At 34.7% G+C, this 20,488-nt stretch overlaps 1 protein-coding gene and 2 pseudogenes across 1 annotated transcript; 2 read left to right on the forward strand and 1 right to left on the reverse strand.

Moving 5' to 3' along the window:
- The first annotated feature begins 1,407 nt into the window (after positions 1 to 1,407).
- On the forward strand, positions 1,408 to 3,704 carry LOC137709097 (wall-associated receptor kinase-like 1 pseudogene; annotated as a pseudogene).
- An 8,402-nt stretch (positions 3,705 to 12,106) lies between these two features.
- LOC137708525 (protein DETOXIFICATION 41) lies at positions 12,107 to 15,660 on the forward strand. The gene is made up of 7 exons (XM_068447620.2): positions 12,107 to 12,542; positions 12,864 to 13,408; positions 13,657 to 13,743; positions 13,913 to 14,208; positions 14,302 to 14,420; positions 14,511 to 14,597; positions 14,683 to 15,660. The coding sequence occupies exons 1-7, from the start codon at positions 12,231 to 12,233 to the stop codon at positions 14,752 to 14,754; spliced, it is 1,518 nt and encodes a 505-aa protein (XP_068303721.2). The 5' UTR covers positions 12,107 to 12,230; the 3' UTR covers positions 14,755 to 15,660.
- Positions 14,991 to 18,319, reverse strand: LOC137709096 (pentatricopeptide repeat-containing protein At3g59040-like; annotated as a pseudogene).
- Positions 18,320 to 20,488: the final 2,169 nt, after the last annotated feature.

Consider the following 20,488-nt stretch of genomic DNA (forward strand, 5'->3'; position numbering starts at 1 on the left):
CTTAGTTTATTTTAATTTTGGACAACAACATATTAAATAAAATTTATTATCCTAAACTTTTCAAGGGTATTGACTATTGAGGTGGGCCTGGCTCACGGTTTCCTTCTGGTAGCATGGTTTAAGGCTTTAAGCCTTTTAGGGAAGCATATTTGATTTTATAAGTTGGACTCTCTATCTCTCTCCCTAAAATCAAATGTGCATGGTTTTATAAAATCAAATGAAGCAGCATGACTCCTAAGTCCTAACCCTTTGGCCTTTGCTTGACAACCTATGGGTCAGAATTTCCTCCTTCAAGGAAGGAGAGCTCCCATATGATATCCTAGTATTGATAATAAGGAACTCTCATAATAAAAATAAATAATGACAAAATTTTTGTTTTTTTTAACTTATATAGAATAATAATACAAAACTATATATTTAATATAGAATATATTGTACATATAATATATTAATAGGGCTATTGTATTTTATAATAAATCTTTTAGTAATTAAACTTTAAAATTATCAAAATCATTTTTTTCTTAACGGGTCGAAACAGGTTACCCACGTGTTACCCGCGTGTATACCCGTTAACAACCCGTTATTAACGGGTTCTTAACGGGTCACCCGATAATGACCCGATAAGTTATCGTGTTGACCCGAAACCCGTTATTTTCGTGTCGTTTTCGTGTCGTGTCATCGTGTCGTGTCAGAAACTGCCGGGTCTATTGGTGGTTGTGTAAGAGGGCTACTAAACTAATTCCCCAAAATAGAAATTTAAATTTATAAAAAAACAAACTAAAGAAAGAAAAAAAAGACTTGAAATGCGGGCTACTAACGTAATGGCACTTGTCCTTTCGAAGAAAACCTAATGACACACACTGATATCATCTGATGTGTCAATCAATTCAAGCTTGTATTTAATGGAATGTCGACCAAAAAAATAGGTAGTTTAGTTGCAGCTAAACTTCTCTTGCTAAGATAGCACGTACAAACTAGTGGGTGCCTAACATTTTGAATGGTAAGGTAACTATACCCTTTTTTTTTAATCAGAAAGTCAATTTTCATTAAGGCAAAAACTAGTACAAAGTTCAAAAAGGACAGGGTAAATAACTACAAAAAATGTAAAAGGTCCAAGAAAACGAGAGTAACAACTCAAGATATAATGAAAGACCCATATAAGCTTAGGTCTGAAGGCTAGAAAACAAAAAGCAAAAAACTCTAATCTTTAGCGGAAGAGACCACATCGTCACCACCATCACATCCTCGAATAAAGCAAAACTCCGAATTGAGAAGGTGTCTACCAGATGTAAATCCACTTGACGAACTCCTGCAAATATATACAAACAAAGTATCATATGGGTAGAGGGTGAGACTAAGGGTATGTAAATACCCAACACTTAACCTCAATTAGGATCCTGCATAGGTATGCCGGTTGGGGGAGGGGAAGTGAAGGAGGGTAGTAGATTTGGAATCCATTTTTTGATTGGAGCCCGCCTATCTGAGGACATGGTAGGATGGGAATGTAGTATCACAGCTAAGGAGAAGGGAGGACATAAAGTTAAAAGACAGTTTCTCCTCTTTCCCTTCTTATTTTTCCTACATAATGTGACAATGTATAAATATATTCACCCTCCTCCTTCTAGTTTCAGGTGAAACATTTACATTCTCTCTCACCCTGCAACTTTCAGATAAACATATTCTTTTAAACTTAATATTCTCTGACTATTAAATGTTAACGCATAATGAAAATTTATAATAAAATTTATTGCACATGTAGCATATCGAGCGAGTGGTAGGATGAAATAGAACCTCATGATTAGAGCTTCTGACAAGGGCAACCAATCAGCTAGGCCAAATAGACAAGGATTGTCTGCCCTCCCACTTCCAGTGCCCTCCCGTGTCCTTCTGTTTTGTGTGGTCACAGTTAAGCCATGTCAACATTTTATATTGTTTTTTTATAGAGATAATAAAACAAAAATGAATAGTAATATAAAATGTTACGTGGTTTAACCGTGACCACACAAACAGAAGGGCACCAAAAGTGGAAGGGCAGACAATTCTTGTCTGAGCCAAATAGCATGACTAGCGCTCTCTACCTAGGTTATACCGCTAGCTCGACTTCGTCTGGAGAGTTCAAATTCTCACACATTTTCTAATGTGTAGTTATGTCTATTCGCATCCAAGCATGGTTATTTCGTATATAATATCAAAATAAATTCATAAACATGTTCTAGAAGTTGGAATGTCAATTCAAATTGAATAGACATATATTCCGTAAATAAATTGGATTCCGATCGGATCAGATTGAATTATCAGATTCGTATGGTATTCAAATCATCGATACAATCATAGAAAGAAATATGTTAAATTTTAAAAACCAAATCATAGGAAATTGGCCAAGGACCACTTTAAGATTTAAAGGATATCTTTGAAAAATAACAAGAGGCGCCATCAACTTTAAGATTTAAAGGATATCTTTTGCGAGTATATCCGTGAAGATAATGAAAAGAGTTTCCTCTTACGTGGGATATGCGCTTAAGAATTGCCATTGAGGTCGCTAGAGCTCTTTTCTACCTGCACTCATCAGCTTCCATTCCCATTTATCATCGTGATATTAAATCCACAAACATACTTTTAGATGACAAGTACAGAGCAAAAGTAGCTGATTTTGGAACTTCAAGATCAATTTTCATCGATCAAACTCATGTAACAACACTAGTTCAAGGCACTTTTGGATACTTGGATCTGGAGTACTTCCAATCAAGCCAATTCACTGAAAAGAGCGATGTTTATAGCTTCGGGGTAGTCCTCGTTGAGCTCTTGACAAGTCAAAACCCAATTTCATTCACAAGATCGGAAGAAGGCAAAAGTCTAGCCACATACTTCATTCTTAAAATGGAAGAGAAACGTCTGTTTGATATCGTTGATGTTCGGATTATGAAGGAGGGAAGTAAAGAACAGATTCAGGCAGTTGCTTGCCTTGCAAGAAGATGCTTGGACTTGAATGGAAAGAGACGTCTCACGATGAAAGAAGTTGCAATGGAGCTAGAAGGGATTCAAAAATCAGTTAAAGGTTCTAATGTGCAACAAAATCATGAAGAAGTTGAATATGTTCTCTGTGGCTATTCTGTCTATTTTGTACCTGTTTTTGTTAAGCAAATTCTTTAATTGATCAGAATGATACCCTCTGATAAATTAGCTTACCTTATACATTTATATATGTCCCTTATGCATATGTTTTTCATTTTTTTTTCCAGCAGAGGAGTTACAAATGGAACAGAAAGGAACATAGAAATCCTTCCAAAAACTAGTTGGATTTGCACGACCCAAGTCAGCGTCGTTGGTCTTCCCGGAGTCGGCGTCGTGCTTCTCCAGAGTTGGCTTCGTGATCAAGCTTTTTCTCAAGCTTCCCATGTGTGTATCTTTCCATACGGACTGGTGGTGAATACTAACAATAACTTTGATGGTGGTACATTTTTCCTGATTTTTTCTGCAACATTTAAAGAATAGAAGATGATGATGTGTGCAGATAGCAGAGAGAGAGAGACTTGAATTCTTCATGGTCTTTAACTCATTGTAAACAATCTGGGAGAGGACCAAAGAAGAAGGATCCGGTGGGTTTGGGTCTGGAGGGGATCCTCTCCCCCTTGCATGAAAACCTAATGACAATGGTAGAGAATGACTCATATAGCACATGTGCAATTTATATGGCATGAGTTATATATCACGCTAACTTCTTATGCTAATAAAATAAAAATATGTGAATGTGTTGTTTATATATCTTTATTTCATTAACACAGAACGTCACATGATAATGAACTCGTGTTTTCTAAGTCATTTTCGATACTAAGTATACGACCAGTCTCTAACAATTTTAGTTTGTTTATATATCTATTCTATATATTAAGAAAACCCTCGTGGTCAACTTTTTGCCATTTTTCTTTTTTCAATTTTACCCTCATTTTTTAGACACTCTTGACAAAAAGGATGGTAAAATAGTAATTTTGTACCTTTTGACAAAATGACAATCATATCCCTATTTTTTCTATTTTACTCTCACTTTTGATTAGACTTGACAATTTGTTACACAACCCATTAACACGACACGTAAATGACACGAAAATAACGGGTTTCGGGTCAACACGATAACTCATCGAGTCATTATCGAGTCACACGATAACTCATCGAGTCATTATCGGGTCACACGATAATAACCCGTTAATAACGGGTCCTTAACAGGTTTACACAAGAGTGACACGCGGGTAACCTCTTTCAACACGATAAGAAAAATGCTATTTTGATGATTTTAATTCTTTAAACTACTAAAAAAAACTTACTATAAAATGCAATAGATATAATGAATATGTATATATTGTTTCTTAATTATTATTCTATATAAATTTTAAAAATTTAAGTTTTATTTATTTATTTATTTTTATAGTATATTATAGGCAAAGATTGAGATTAACAATCATAAAACAAATTAAAATTAAAAATATCAAGTAATTTAAAAATACCAAACACATAAAAATATTATAATAATTAATTTCCCGCCTCATATTTCAAGAGTTTCATCCATTTCCTGCCTAATATTTAACCCAAAGAAACTCTAAGTGTTAGTTAATGTATCGTTTTGATGGGATACACATCCTACGAAACTAATTTCAACGATCCAACCGTCAAACTTGTTTATATATGCTTTGAAATCGCACACGCCAAAAATTGCAAAAAACAAAAATTCAGAGATAAAGTAACGAGACAAAAAATTTCGACGGTTATAAACGAAAAATCACGATTTAACGGTTATTTTAACTCTGATTTTGAAGATTTTTTACAGCTACACTCCTTGACCCTATATGAATATAATGAATGAATTCGATCTTCAATTTAAAGTATTTACACTAGTGGATACCACAAAATCTTACGTTATACTTGATGAAAGTATAAATAAACTCTTAAGTATTAATGAATCTATTGTTTTGATGGGATACGCATCCTACAAAACTAATTTCAACGATCCAACCGTCAAACTTGTTTATATATGTTTCGAGATCGCATACGCCAAATATTGCAAAAAAACAAACATGTAGAGATCAAGAAACAAGACAACTTTTCAACGGTTATAAACAAAAAATTACGATTTAACGGTTATTTTAACTCTAGTTTTGATGATTTTTTACAGCTACACTGGTTGACCCTATATGAATACAATGAATGATTCGATCTTCAATATAAAATATTTACACTAGTTGATATCACAAAATCTTATGTTATACTTGATGAAAATATAAATAAACTCTTAAGTGTTAGTGGATCTATCGTTTTGATAGGATACGCATCCTACGAAACTAATTTCAACGATCCAACCGTCAAACATGTTTATATATGTTTCGAGATCGCATACGCCCAAAATTGCAAAAAACAAACATTCAGAGATCAAGTAATGAGACAAAACTTTTCGACGGTTATTTTAACTCCGATTTTGAAGATTTTTTACATCTACACTCCTTGGCCCTATATGAATACAATGAATGTATTTGATCTTCAAGTTAAAATATTAACAGTAGTGGATACCACAAAATCTTACATTATACTTGATGAAAGCATAAATAAACTCTTAAGTATTAGTGAATCTATCGTTTTGATGGGATACGCAACCTATGAAACTAATTTCAACGATCCAACCGTCACACATGTTTATATATGCTTCGAGATCGTCTACGCCAAAACTTGCAAAAAACAAATATTCAGGGATCAAGTAACGAGACAAAACTTTCAACAGTTACAAATGAAAAATCACGATTTAACGGTTATTTTAACTCTGATTTTGATGATTTTTTACAGCTACAATCCTTGACCCTATATGAATACAATAAATGAACTCGATCTTCAATTTAAAATATTTACACTAGTGGAAACCACAAAATCTTACGTTATACTTGATGAAAGTACAAATAAACTCTTAAGTGTTAGTGAATCTATCGTTTTGATGGGATACGCATCCTACGAAACTAATTTCAACGATCCAATGTCAAACTTGTTTATATATGCTTCGAGATCGCATACGCCAAAAATTGCAAAAAACAAACATTCAGAGATCAAATAACGAGACAAAACTTTTCGACGGTTATAAACGAAAAATCAGGATTTAACGGTTATTTTAACTCTGATTTTGATGATTTTTTACAGCTACAATCCTTGACCCTATATGAATACCATAAACGAATTCGATCTTCAATTTACAATATTTACACTAGTGGATACCACAAAATCTTACGTTATACTTGATGAAAGTATAAATAAACTCTTAAGTGTTAGTGAATCTATCGTTTTGATGGGATACGCATCCTACGAAACTAATTTCAACGATCCAACCGCCAAACTTGTTTATATATGCTTCGAGATCGCATACGCCAAAAATTGCAAAAAACAAACATTCAGAGATCAAATAACGAGACAAAACTTTTCGACAGTTATAAACGAAAAATCAGGATTTAACGGTTATTTTAACTCTGATTTTGATGATTTTTTACAGCTACAATCCTTGACCCTATATGAATACCATAAACGAATTCGATCTTCAATTTAAAATATTTACACTAGTGGATACCACAAAATCTTACGTTATACTTGATGAAAGTATAAATAAACTCTTAAGTGTTAGTGAATCTATCGTTTTGATGGGATACGCATCCTACGAAACTAATTTCTACAATCCAACCGCCAAACTTGTTTATATATGCTTTGAGATCGCATACGCCAAAAATTGCAAAAAACAAACATTCAAAGATTAAGTATCGAGACAAAACTTTTCGACTGTTATAAAAGAAACATCACGATTTTACGGTTATTTTAACTCTGATTTTGATGATTTTTTACAGCTACACTCCTTGACCCTATATCAATACAATGAATGAATTCGATCTTCAATTTAAAATATTTACACTAGTGGATACCACAAAATCTTACGTTATACTTGATGAAAGTATAAATAAACCCTTAAGTGTTAGTGAATCTATCGTTTTGATGGGATACGCATCCTACGAAACTAATTTCAACGATCCAACCGTCACACTTATTTATATATGCTTCGAGATCGCATATGCCAAAAATTGCAAAAAACAAACATTCAGAGATCAAGTAACGAGACAAAACTTTTCAACGTTTATAAACGAAAAATCACGATTTAACGGTTATTTGAACTCTGATTTTGATGATTTTTTACAGCTACACTTCTTGACCATATATGAATACAATGAATGAATTCGATCTTTAATTTAAAATATTTACACTTGTGGATATCACAAAATCTTATGTTATACTTGATGAAAGTATAAATAAACTCTTAAGTGTTAGTGAATCTATCGTTTAGATGGGATACGCATCCTACGAAACTAATTTCAACAATCCAACCGTCAAACTTGTTTATATATGCTTCGAGATCGCATACACCAAAAATTGCAAAAAACAAACATTCAGAGATCAAGTAACGAGACAAAACTTTTCGACGGTTATAAACGAAAAATCACGATTTAACGGTTATTTCAACTCTGATTTTGATAATTTTTTACAGTACACTCCTTGACCCTATATGAATACAGTGAATGAATTCGATATTCAATTTAAAATATTTACACTAGTGGATACCACAAAATCTTACGTTATACTTGATGAAAGTATAAATAAACTCTGAAGTGTTAGTGAATCTATCGTTTTGATGGGATACGCATTCTATGAAACTAATTTCAACGATCCAACTGTTAAACTTGTTTATATATGCTTCGAGATCGCATACGCCAAAAATTGCAAAAGACAAACATTCAGAGATAAAGCAACAAGATAAAACTTTTCGACGGTTAAAAACGAAAAATCACGATTTAATGGTTATTTTAACTCTGATTTTGATGATTTTTTACAGTTACACTCCTTGACCCTATATGATTACAATGAATGAATTCGATCTTCAATTTAAAATATTTACACTAGTGGATACCACAAAATCTTACGTTATACTTGATGAAAGTATAAATAAACTCTTAAGTGTTAGTGAATCTATCGTTTTGATGGGATACGCATACTACGAAACTAATTTCAACGATCCAACCGTCAAACTTATTTATATATGCTTCGAGATCGCTTACACCAAAAATTGCAAAAAACAAACATTCAGAGATCAAGTAACTTAACGAGACAAAATTTTTCGACTGTTATAAACAAAAAATTACGATTTAACGGTTATTTTAACTCTAATTTTGATGATTTTTTACAGCTACACTTCTTGACCCTATATAAATACAATGAATGAATTCGATCTTCAATTTAAAATATTTACACTAGTGGATATCACAAAATCTTAAGTTATACTTGATGAAAGTATAAATAAACTCTAAAGTGTGAGTGAATCTATCGTTTTGATGGGATACACATCCTATGAAACTAATTTCAACGATCCAACCGTCAAACTTGTTTATATATGGTTCGAGATCGCATACGCCAAAAATTGCAAAAAACAAATATTCAGAAATCAAGTAACGAGACAAAAATTTTCGACGGTTATAAACAAAAAATCACAATTTAACGGCTATTTTAACTCTGATTTTGATGATTTTTTACAGCTACACTCCTTGACCCTATATGAATACAATGAATGAATTCGATCTTCAATTTAAAATATTTACACTAGTGGATACCACAAAATCTTATATTATACTTGATGAAAGTATAAATAAACTCTTAAATGTTAGTGAATCTATCGTTTTGATGGGATACGCATCCTATGAAACTAATTTCAATAATCCAACCGTCAAACTTGTTTATATATGCTTCGAGATCCCATAGGCCAAAAATTGCAAAAAACAAACATTCAAAGATTAAGTAACGAGACAAAACTTTTCGACGGTTTTAAGCGAAAAATTACTATTTAACGGTTATTTTAACTTTGATTTTGATGATTTTTTATAGCTACACTCCTTGACCCTATATGAATACAATGAATAAATTCGATCTTCAATTTAAAATATTTACACTAGTGGATATCACAAAATTTTATGTTATACTTGATGAATGCATAAATAAACTCTGAAGTGTTAGTGAATCTATCGTTGTGATGGTATACGCATCATACGAAACTAATTTCAACGATCCAACCGTCAAAATTGTTTACATATGCTTCGAGATCGCATACGCCAAATATTTCAAAAAAAGCAAACATTCAGAGATCAAGTAACAAGACAAAACTTTTCGACGGTTATAAACAAAAAATTACGATTTAACAGTTATTTTAACTCTGATTTTGATGATTTTTTACAGCTACACTCCTTGACCCTATATGAATACAATGAATGATTCGATCTTCAATTTAAAATATTTACACTAGTGGATATCACAAAATCTTATGTTATACTTGATGAAAGTATAAATAAACTCTTAAGTGTTAGTGAATCTATCGTTTTGATGGGATACGCATCCTATGAAACTAATTTCAACGATCCAACCGTCAAATTTGTTTATATATGATTCGAGATCGCATAAGCCAAAAATTGCAAAAAAAAACATTCAGAGATCAAGTAATGAGAGAAAACTTTTCGACGGTTATAAACAAAAAATTACGATTTAACAGTTATTTTAACTCCGATTTTGATGATGTTTTACAGCTACACTCCTTGACTCTATATGAATACAATGAATGAATTCGATCTTCAATTTAAAATATTTACACTAGTGGATACCACAAAATCTTATGTTATACTTGATGAAAGTATAAATAAACTCTTAAGTGTTAGTAAATCTATCGTTTTGATGGGATACGCATCTTACGAAACTAATTTTAACAATCCAACCGTCAAACTTGTTTATATATGCTTCGAGATCGCATACACCAAAAATTGCAAAAAACAAACATTCAAAGATTAAGTAAAGAGACAAAACTTTTTGATGGTTATAAATGAAAAATCACGATTTAACGGTTATTTAACTCTGATTTTGATGATTTTTTAGAGTTACACTCCTTGACCTTATATGAATACATGAATGAATTCGATCTTCAATTTAAAATATTTACATTAGTGGATACCAAAAAATCTTATGTTATACTTAATGAAAGTATATATAAACTCTAAGTGTTAGTTAATGTATCGTTTTGATGGGATACGCATCCTATGAAACTAATTTCAATGATCCAATTGTCAAACTTGTTTATACATGATTCGAGATCGCATACGCCAAAAATTGCAAAAAACAAACATTCAGAGATCAAGTAACAAGACAAAACTTTTCGACGGTTATAAACAAAAAATCACGATTTAACGGCTATTTTAACTCTGATTTTGATGATTTTTTTACAGCTACACTCCTTGATCCTATATGAATACAATGAACTAATTTGGTCATCAATTTAAAATATTTACAGAAGTAGATACGACAAAATCTTATGTCATGATGATTTATGAAAATTGAGGATTTTGTAACAGGATTACCATGTAAGCTTTGAGTTCCTTTGGGAATGTTGCATGATCGTTTAGATTTTTAAAACGCTCCAAATCTCATGTACAATGTTATTTATTTTAGTGAAAAAGTAATACAATTAATAATAATTATTGTAGAAGTGTGAAAAAATCGCTCGTAATGAAAAACTTTACAACTTTCATTAAGGTGTTAACTCCGAAATTTAGTATGTATATACTAATTTAGTATTATGTTTTACATTTTTTTGGGTCAAATTATATTTTTCATTTTCATTTTTATTGATTTAAAATATATTTTTCTTAACGGGTAACATGTCGGGTCATATTACCTGAAAATATTAACGGGTTGATTTCGGGTCTGGTCATATTACCCGTTTACTGTAACGGGTATTACACGACACGACCCGTTAAGCTATCGCGTATGACACGAAAACGACACGAACACGAGAAACACGACACGAATGCCAGGTCTACTTTTGATACCCAATATTTACATGAAGAGGGCAAAATGATAATTATGTAATATTAAGAAAAATATGCCCTTACTAAGAGATCTCATCATCATTGTCTCATATTTTTTTAAAAAAAATTAAAAACTAATCACACTCCTTAATCAAAAATAAAAAATAAAATGAAATTATTCAGACATAAAGGGGGCGTTTGTTTGCCCTCACTAAGTTGGACTGGACTGGACTGGACTAGCTATTAGTCCAATACTGTGTTTGTTCCATGCTGGGACTAACATTAATGAGACTAAAGGGGACTAGCATGGACAAAACCCTTCACTAAGAGGTCTTAGCGAGACCCCCCAATAACCATGAGACTAGCTAAGACTATCTTCTCTTTCTCGTCCTCGTCATGCTCAACGACCACTCTCGACAGACTCCTCGTCATCTCTGGTCACCTAGATCAATCATTAACTTTCCGACTCTTTTTCAGATCCATTTCACAACCAACTTTCATACAAAATATACCAAATTGAAGCTGGGAGTGACAAGATTACGATTTTACTTGAATCGAGGCCAAAATGTGGTTGAATGTGGCTGGAAAATGGCCTGGAAGTCTCGGCCTGTTTGGGCTTCTTCAAATCCATGACAGATTCGAGCATTCAAAGCTAAGATCTCGGTCCAGGGATGGTGATGAATTTTTTGGCGGTGCTAACTTCATCCAATTTAACGAGGAAATGGTAGGAAAAAATGAAGAAAAAGATAAGATCATAATAAAATATTAATAATTTATATATTAAATAATATAATATTATAATTTGTTATTATCCAGCTTCTTAGTCCAATATTGCACCAAACGCTTCACTAAGTTAGTCCAGTTTAGTCTAGTCTAAGCCAGTCCAGCTTAGTCCTTGAAGCTAATCCAGTCCGAGATAGTCCAGCGCAACAAACGCCCCCAAAGTGTCCCCATATGCTAATATATAAATAATTGAACACTGCCTTTGAATGTCGATATTTGACTTTATGTCAATTCCAAGAAAAAAAAAGTGTACAGATATATTGACTTGGGTAGTTGCAGCCAAACTTCTCCTGTACACCTAATATTATATCCATATATATATATTGACTTAGGTAGTTGCAACTAAACTTCTCTTGTACACGTAATATTTTTTAATGGTAGTTGAATATAACCTAGTTTCCCCTTTTTCCCTTCTTATTTTTCCACACAAAGTAACAGCGTAAAAATACATGGTGCACACTCCTTCCGCGTAAACCACGCACAGTATCTCACACAGTTTCACAAGCATCAAATAGTGGTGTCTCAGCCGCTGAGATAACCATGGAGACGGCGGAAGAGTACCAACCGCTACTTAACAGACTCGACTCACATTCCCGGATTCCTGACCTCTCGTCCACTGCCGTTGAAGAGTTCCTGGAGCACAAGCCCGTTGCAGTTCGGTGGTGGCTTAGGCTGGTGGCATGGGAGTCAAGGCTCCTATGGATTTTATCCGGCTCATCTATCATCGTCTCCATATTCAACTACATGCTCAGCTTTACCACTCTCATGTTTTGTGGGCATTTGAGTGCCTTGGAGCTTGCTGGTGCCTCTATTGCCAGTGTCGGAATTCAGGGTCTTGCTTATGGTATTATGGTACGTACGCAAACTACTAAAGTACTCTGATCATTCTGCAGCCGTCCAGACGCATTCAATGTCTTTTTTTTTAAGTACAAATAGCAGTTTTCATTCAATATTTTTTGTTTTTATTTCACAGCTTTTCAGTTTAGCACCTAGCGTTCACATTGTACACGTAAGAAAAACACAAAATGTTCAATTTTGGAGTATCTGAATCTAAACCGAGTGCGCCAAACCTGTTACGCTAAAAAAGCCATGTAGCCCAATTTTCTCTCCGTATTTTTCTTGTATGGTTGGACTAACACTTTTGTGTTCTTAATTCTTGGTTTGGAATCAAAGTTGGGAATGGCAAGTGCTGTGCAAACGGTGTGTGGGCAAGCATATGGAGCCAAACAGTATCCAGCAATGGGAATCATATGCCAAAGAGCAATCATCCTGCACTTGGGAGCAGCAGTGCTCCTAACATTTTTGTACTGGTGGTCTGGTCCAATCCTCTTAGCCATTGGCCAAACAGAGGAAATAGCAGCGCAGGGACAAGTATTTGCCAGAGGAATAGTCCCACAGCTCTATGCATTTGCCATAAACTGCCCTCAGCAGAGGTTTCTCCAAGCACAAAACATTGTCAACCCTCTGGCCTATATGTCGGTCGGGGTTTTCCTCGTCCACATTCTGCTCAGTTGGGTGGTGGTTTATGTGGCGGATTATGGGCTGACGGGGGCGGCTCTCACTCTGAGTTTCTCATGGTGGCTTCTTGTCATCGTGTATGGGATTTACATTCTTGTCAGCCCCAAGTGTAAGGAGACTTGGACTGGCTTCTCTTGGAAGGCCTTTAGGGGCATTTGGCCTTACTTTAAGTTGACTCTTGCCTCCGCTGTCATGCTCTGGTAAGTGTGAGATTTTTAGGAAATACACGCAGATACAACCGGTTGCAAAGTTTTGGTCACAACAGAACCGAGAACAACGACTTATTGTCTTTTTAGCGTCCCCAAGTTCTTATTTTGATTAAAAATTTGTTACCAATTTTATTTGTACGTATTACTATTTTCCCCTTTTTTTTTCGTTACGTCTCACTTATAAAACTAATTTTTACTTACAAATAACCGTTGGGTTTTGTTGCCATGCATTGATGTAGTTTGGAGATTTGGTACAGCCAAGGGCTGGTGCTGATATCAGGGCTTCTTGCCAATCCTACAATCGCACTGGACTCCATTACTATTTGGTAAGCCTTTTGCTAAAGCAATTTATTTCATAATTATATTTTATGCTCCCAAGCACCATAAATATTTTTTTCTTTTATCCATTTCATCTTTTATTGGTCAATTTTGATCATGTTGTTTAACAGAAATTTTAATCTAATTTTACATTTTTTGGATGTGATGCAATTCCAGCATGAGCTACTTGACCTGGGACTTGCAATTTATGTTAGGGCTAGCCGCGGCAGCCAGTGTTCGAGTCAGTAATGAGCTCGGTGCCGGCCACGCGAAGGTGGCCAAGTTTTCGGTGTTTGTAGTGAACGGGACAAGCGTACTGATTAGCATAATCTTCACTGTGATTATATTGATATTCCGAGTCGCACTAAGCAAGCTTTTTACGAGCGACGAGGAGGTTACCACGGCGGTATCGAATTTAACCCCATTGCTGGCCATCTCTGTTTTCTTGAATGGCATTCAACCTATACTCTCAGGTATTCATACATGATATATAGATGCAGTGGATGAACAACCTAGAAACTAAGGATTTAGCCGTCGTTTATAATTTAGCTTGTGTTGAATTTCAGGGGTGGCGATCGGAAGTGGATGGCAAGCTGTTGTGGCGTATGTTAACCTGGCATGTTACTATATTATCGGTCTTCCAATCGGATGTGTTCTTGGCTTCAAAACTAGCATGGGAGTAGCAGTAAGTTGAATATCTCCTCACTCTTGCTAGCAAAAGTGATTGATTTGCTTTGTGAGTGATGGCAAATGATGAATTTTTGGTACTTTTCAGGGTATTTGGTGGGGTTTGATCATTGGAGTTTTTCTACAAACAGCAACTCTAATTGTTCTCACTGCGAGAACAAACTGGACTGCTGAGGTAATTTAAATTTCGAAATCTAATCTTAAATTGCAAATATGAAGTGCATTTGACTAAGTTCTCACCAGTGGCCATGCTTTTGTAGGTTGAAAAAGCAGCTGAACGATTGAAGAGATCTGCAAGTGCACAAAGATTAGACTTGGTGACCGATATATGAGGCGGCCATGAAGGTTTCCGAACTTCATTTCACCTGCGCTTCATGTAGGAAATCCTTTGTTTTGATATCGCATGGTTGACGAGAATTAGCCTAGATGTTTGTTTTGTTACTTGCTTCTTCCCCTGCACACAGCTCATCAGATTACCAGACATTTTAGTGTAGAAGCTGCAATGCTTGAATCACAAAATTGTGCTTGTGGTTATATACAAGTGCGAATTCCGAAAAATGCACATTAACTAGGCTGCTGCAACATCAAACAGTTCCATTTTGTTCTCCGTCCATCTCATGTCAAAGAGCAGGACGATCAAGGGTGGCTGGAATACTCATCCAATATAGTTCACAAGCAGCAAAATATACTCACTCAAGCTGGTGTGAAGTAATTCCGCTCCCACAAAGTAACTCTTAACTTATATTCTTGGCTTAACTGTCAAGCCACCATACCACAAAATAGAATATCGCAACTTTACGAATCTGCAACTGCAAGTCCTCGAGGTTTTTCTCGTTATCAGAGTGTAAATAAATCAGTTCATGTTTTCGCTCGTCATTTGATGAAGTGACTTGTGAAGAACACTCTAATTCATCATCATACTTTTCATCATCCTCTTTGTCATACTCATCGTCACTATCATTCTCATCAACGGGCACCAAAGACTTACTAGCTCCTTGTTCATTGCTACTCTGATCCAAATTTCCTACAAGCTGGTTAGCCACCTTCTGTTCCTCTGCTGTTTTTGCCAGAGACAAAAGGATATTTTTTTTGCTTTCTGATCAGGCGGAAGCCTACAGGATTCCATTTCCTGGTACCAAACAACAGCACTACCGAAATCTTTGTTCTTTCCATACGCATCCATGATTGTTGTCAAGATTGTTTGATTTGGTTTAATACCAGATGCCAGCATTTCCTCATATTTCTCCATCATCTTCTCGATATTATTTGTCTTAGCATACCCTTTGATTAACGTCCCATAAGTGACGATATTGGGTTTAAATGCATCTTGTATTAATTTCTCAGCACCCTCCATGTCAGATGCATTCACGTATGCTGATAGCATCCTCGTATAAGAGCAAAGAACAGGGTTAAACCTGAAGAAAAAACAAAGAAAAACAGAGGGTTCACTATCCAGATCAGAGAGTAAATTTTTAGGGATAGGGCTATTTCTACCCTCCAACAAAGGCATATCTTTAATTATCTATAAATGGACAACTGTTTTTGACATACGATACTTGACATTATGCCACCTAATAATTCATGTTCTATCAGACAGTAGAACCATAAATTGCATGCAAGACCTAGGTATTTCGTTCGACAAACACATGTCAAGGTAATTGGTAAAGGGAGAGAAGTGAGAGGAACGACCCAATGGATGCCAACCAAATCCAATCCAACATTGACTGGTTGGTGGGATTTACAATCTGATCTAATAATGATCAGTTTTTGGAAACTCAAGTACGTTCATATACATGCTCAGACACGTAAACAGACAAAATTCACTATAAAACAATGTTTGGATGGACAAAAAAAGGCAACACATGTCAAATAAATTATACAAGAAAAGTCCTGCTTGAAAATGATACTTATTTAAATATCTTATCAAGTATGAAATACTGAATCATCCAAGACTTCTAGATCCTAGATTCTTAGGATAAGTGAACCCAACAACTAACAGGTCCAACCTAAGACGTCAATGTAATCAGTTATTTTTAAACTCATTCTGCTCGTGATAGAGCTAGACAAGAAAGAGAGACGACGTAAATATTTTACAGAGTTGAAACTTTTTCTTATCCAGTTTTGTTTATTAGGCCTATCCCATAAAGTGCACATGGTGCTCAGTATTCATTTACTGCCACTAGTTAGCACAACAATCCTTTCGGAAAAAGCAAAAAAAAGAAAAACAATGTAAAATGATAAGCATGAGAAAGAGGAAAGTACAGGATTTTTACGTCTCCTTGATCAATAATTTTTGCCAATTTTAGTAATTTTCATGTGTGATTGACATGGTTTTACGTCTCCTTGATCAATAATTTTAGTAATTTTCATGTGTGATTGGCAACCATGTATAATCATTGTTAAACCTCGGTGATAACAAAACGCATATTCTCATTTAGGTAAGCTTTGTTTTCTTTTTTTTTTTTTTTTTTTTTTAATCAAAATAGACCAGGAAATTATTGCTGCAAGACCACACATTCTTCTATTTGGATCATATATTAACCAATGATGCTTAAAAAGTAGTAAAAAAAACAGACCAAGGAAACTATTTTCTTTCTTCAAAACAGACCAGCAAAATATTGCTGCAACCCTATTTTGTAATTGTAAAGCATACTCAAATAGGAAGGTTTAGCATGCCTTACCGAGCTACATGGCTAATTAAGTAATTATTCATGTACTTTACCAAAATTTACCTGGTTATACATCTTGGAGACTTCCTTGTATTATTTTCAAATGATATCAAGCTATTATAAGTGATCGTCGATTGTGGAACACCTCTCTAAGACATCACTGCAAACATCTTACAAGCCTTATCATAGCTCCCCGCCTTCTTATACATAGAAATCATCATGTGGAACATCTTTTGGTCTGGCTTTAAAGGTGATTTTTCCTCATTTAAAAGAGTCTCAAATATTTCTTCAGCTTCCTTGAACTTAGACCCCTGTAATTCAAGGTACTATATGAGGCAGGTAGAAAGACTCCAATGAAAGCATGCATAATGCTCAAAGGGCAGCAACATTGAAAATATTGAAGATGCCGGCATCATCAAAATGTTGTCAGCACTAAACTGAAAATTAAGATTTAGTCGAAGTTGTTAGGACAGTCACAAGTTTGGCTAAACAAGGTATTTACCTCAACAAATATCTTTAGTATTATTTGATATGTCACAGCAGACGGTTCAGGCCTAGAAGACAGCATCCTTCTAAATATTGCTTCAGCATTGTTATATCACTGTCCTTTTCCATATGCTTCCATAAGAGCAGTATGAGATATTACCCTTGGTGTATGGCGGCCCTTCTCATTCATCAACCTTAAAAGCTTCTCAGCCCTTGTGTAGTGCTCTTACTTTCCACAAGCTGTCATAAGCATCAGGAAATCCATTTTGCTGAAGTCCCACCAGTTTTGTGTCTGGAGCCATTCCAGAATCTAGAAGTCAAAGGAACATAAGCAACAAGTGATTTAATCATCAAATAAAATCCAGCATTTAAAGAAATGCGCTCAGAAACCGAATAATTGCACAACAAAAAGAGCATCTTTACACACCTGGCTGACAAGGTTCCATTTTTTCAGTTGCTTAAATCTAACCAAAGTTCCAAGGACAACATCCTTGGGAATAGTCTTGTCTTTGAGCTTTTCACTTTTGAGCACAGAAACTGCAGAACCTGTCTTTTCAATTTCATTCATAAGTCTCCTCCAGTTCTTCTGCTCGGCTTCATCAGCAGCATCTTTGAAAGCTTCTACTTTCTTCCTTTTCTGCAAGAACCTTCTTGGTGCCAGCATACCCATACAAATGACACGGGAACCTATAGAATTTGTGCATTCTTTCAATTTACTGAAGACAAAAAGTCCACAGTTATTACTGAATATCACAATGAACACATATATCATCAAATATCTCTCGGACTAGTAATTTCTAAGAAAAACATGAGTGTCCCGGGTTGCCGGCAATCTGAATGTACAAAGTCGATATGCATCCACTTGCGCAAACAAGCCAAAGGCCGGAGCGCAAAGAAGTAAATTACTTAACACTGCAATTAGGAAGATATAAAATAATGTAAAACTCCTATATCTATAGTATATGCTTGTACTTCGACTTTGAGTGTAATGGCAACCCAATTTCACTCAATGAATTATATGACTCCCTACTTTGATTCCAAAGACATACAGAACCACCATTCTCACCTTCAACCCCAAGAAATGCAGCAGCACCAAATGCAAATATGCAAGATAGGAAAACTATAACAAGAAGAAAAAAAACATACTTCATATCCATATCTTTCAGTATTTTGAATCAAAATTGAAAATTTAATGAACCACGGTTCCCTGTTTGGCTGCCCAGATAATTTCATAGCTAAAGCCTAAAGCATGCAACTTTCAAAGTAAAAACTAAAAACTACAACCCAGAGACCCAAATTCTCCATGTTATCCCCCAAATTACACAATCAACCCAACAGGACACTAAAGATTCAAACTTTAGAACCTGAAACAAAACACAAATGCTCAAATGTAAGATGGGGTTCTGAGGGTTTTGCAGTGGTTTAACAAACGGGGGTGAAGGAAGAGAAACAAACCTCCAATTATCCAGAGGAGCTGATGAAATGAAAGGCTTCAAGAAAAGGGTTTGAGGCATTTCTTATCTGGGTGCCTCTCAGAAGCGTTTGAACCAAAGCTGAGTGTCAATGGAGTTGAAGGGGCTTTTGTCATGGTGTGGGAGCGGAAGACTCTCATTTTTATTTGACAAAAAACTTAAGTTACTCGCTCAAAAAGGAACCAGAGTGGACTAGGTGGACACGTGGGAATAATAAGTTGAAACAAATTTAGACTTCATAATTTAAGATATTTGACCGTTTAAAGAACATTCTAAATAACTACTTAACGTTTTGAAAATTAGATATATGTTAAGTCTTTAGAGTGTAATTAATGACATGAACAAATATATTGATGGGCATGTTCAAATTTTTATTGACACGTCGTCTATGAAGCTTTGATTCCTCAAACAGATCGTTTTTCGCAAAGTTATCCTTAAATTTCCTTGGCTAAAAGGATAGCTTTGAGGATTTAGAGCTCCATAGATGCCACGATAGTAAAATTCCAACATGCCCTTTAATTTATTTGTCTACGCCATCACTTGATGCGAGTGATATCATCAAGGCTGAAAACTAGTTAAGGGTTAGTGGGGGAATGTGCCACCAATAAGTTTTTGGATTGGGATATAATGTGGCCTAAGTAGGAATTAAAGTCCCACTTAAGTCGTAGTTGATTTTAATCGCTCAATACGATGTCGAACTAGACTATGACGAATAATAATCAACTCACAATCACCACCAAGTCTATCACTCATTCTTCATTAACAACCACTAGGAGGCGGATATAACAGAAAGAAAAAGAGAAAAAACGGTTTAGTTGCAAAGTTGGTTCTTGTAACTCATGAAGAGGAACAAGAAGAAGAAAATAAAAAGTCTATATGTTTTAGGGAACGTAGTTTTGATAAGAAAAGTTCTAAGTTAGCCATTTTAAAACGCAAATTAACCTTCTCTACTGCCATACATCATTTTAATTTGAACTCCTAACCCTATATATATATAGGGTTTATATTTGTTCACTATAACAATATTAACCTAAAGATGCTATTAAAATGACACAAAAAGTAGGGATGTTAAGCACACAAAATGTATGAGTTAACCAAGTGCTCGATGAAATGCCTCACTTAAAAAATTAAAAAGAAAATGGGCACTCTTGGATTGCATAAAGACCTGCATTCGCCACTTCTTAGTCGTGCCTCGATGAACTTTCTAGCTTCATCCTTGGATGTCATCACTTTAGGTTGGCAACATAACATTAATGTAGGTGTAATTTTAAAAATATTAGATATGTATTTGGAATATTTCTTAAAATTAAGACTAATATGAAATTAAGTTATTAGTACTTAATATTTAAATTTATATTTAGATCAGAATATTACTTGAATTATTTAAAAAAAAAACAATATATATATATATATATTAATTAAGAGTTAAATAAAGGGAT

This window comes from Pyrus communis, chromosome 17, assembly GCF_041283825.1.
Source record: "Pyrus communis isolate YQ-2024b chromosome 17, ASM4128382v1, whole genome shotgun sequence".
In the NCBI taxonomy this organism is placed as follows: domain Eukaryota; kingdom Viridiplantae; phylum Streptophyta; class Magnoliopsida; order Rosales; family Rosaceae; genus Pyrus; species Pyrus communis.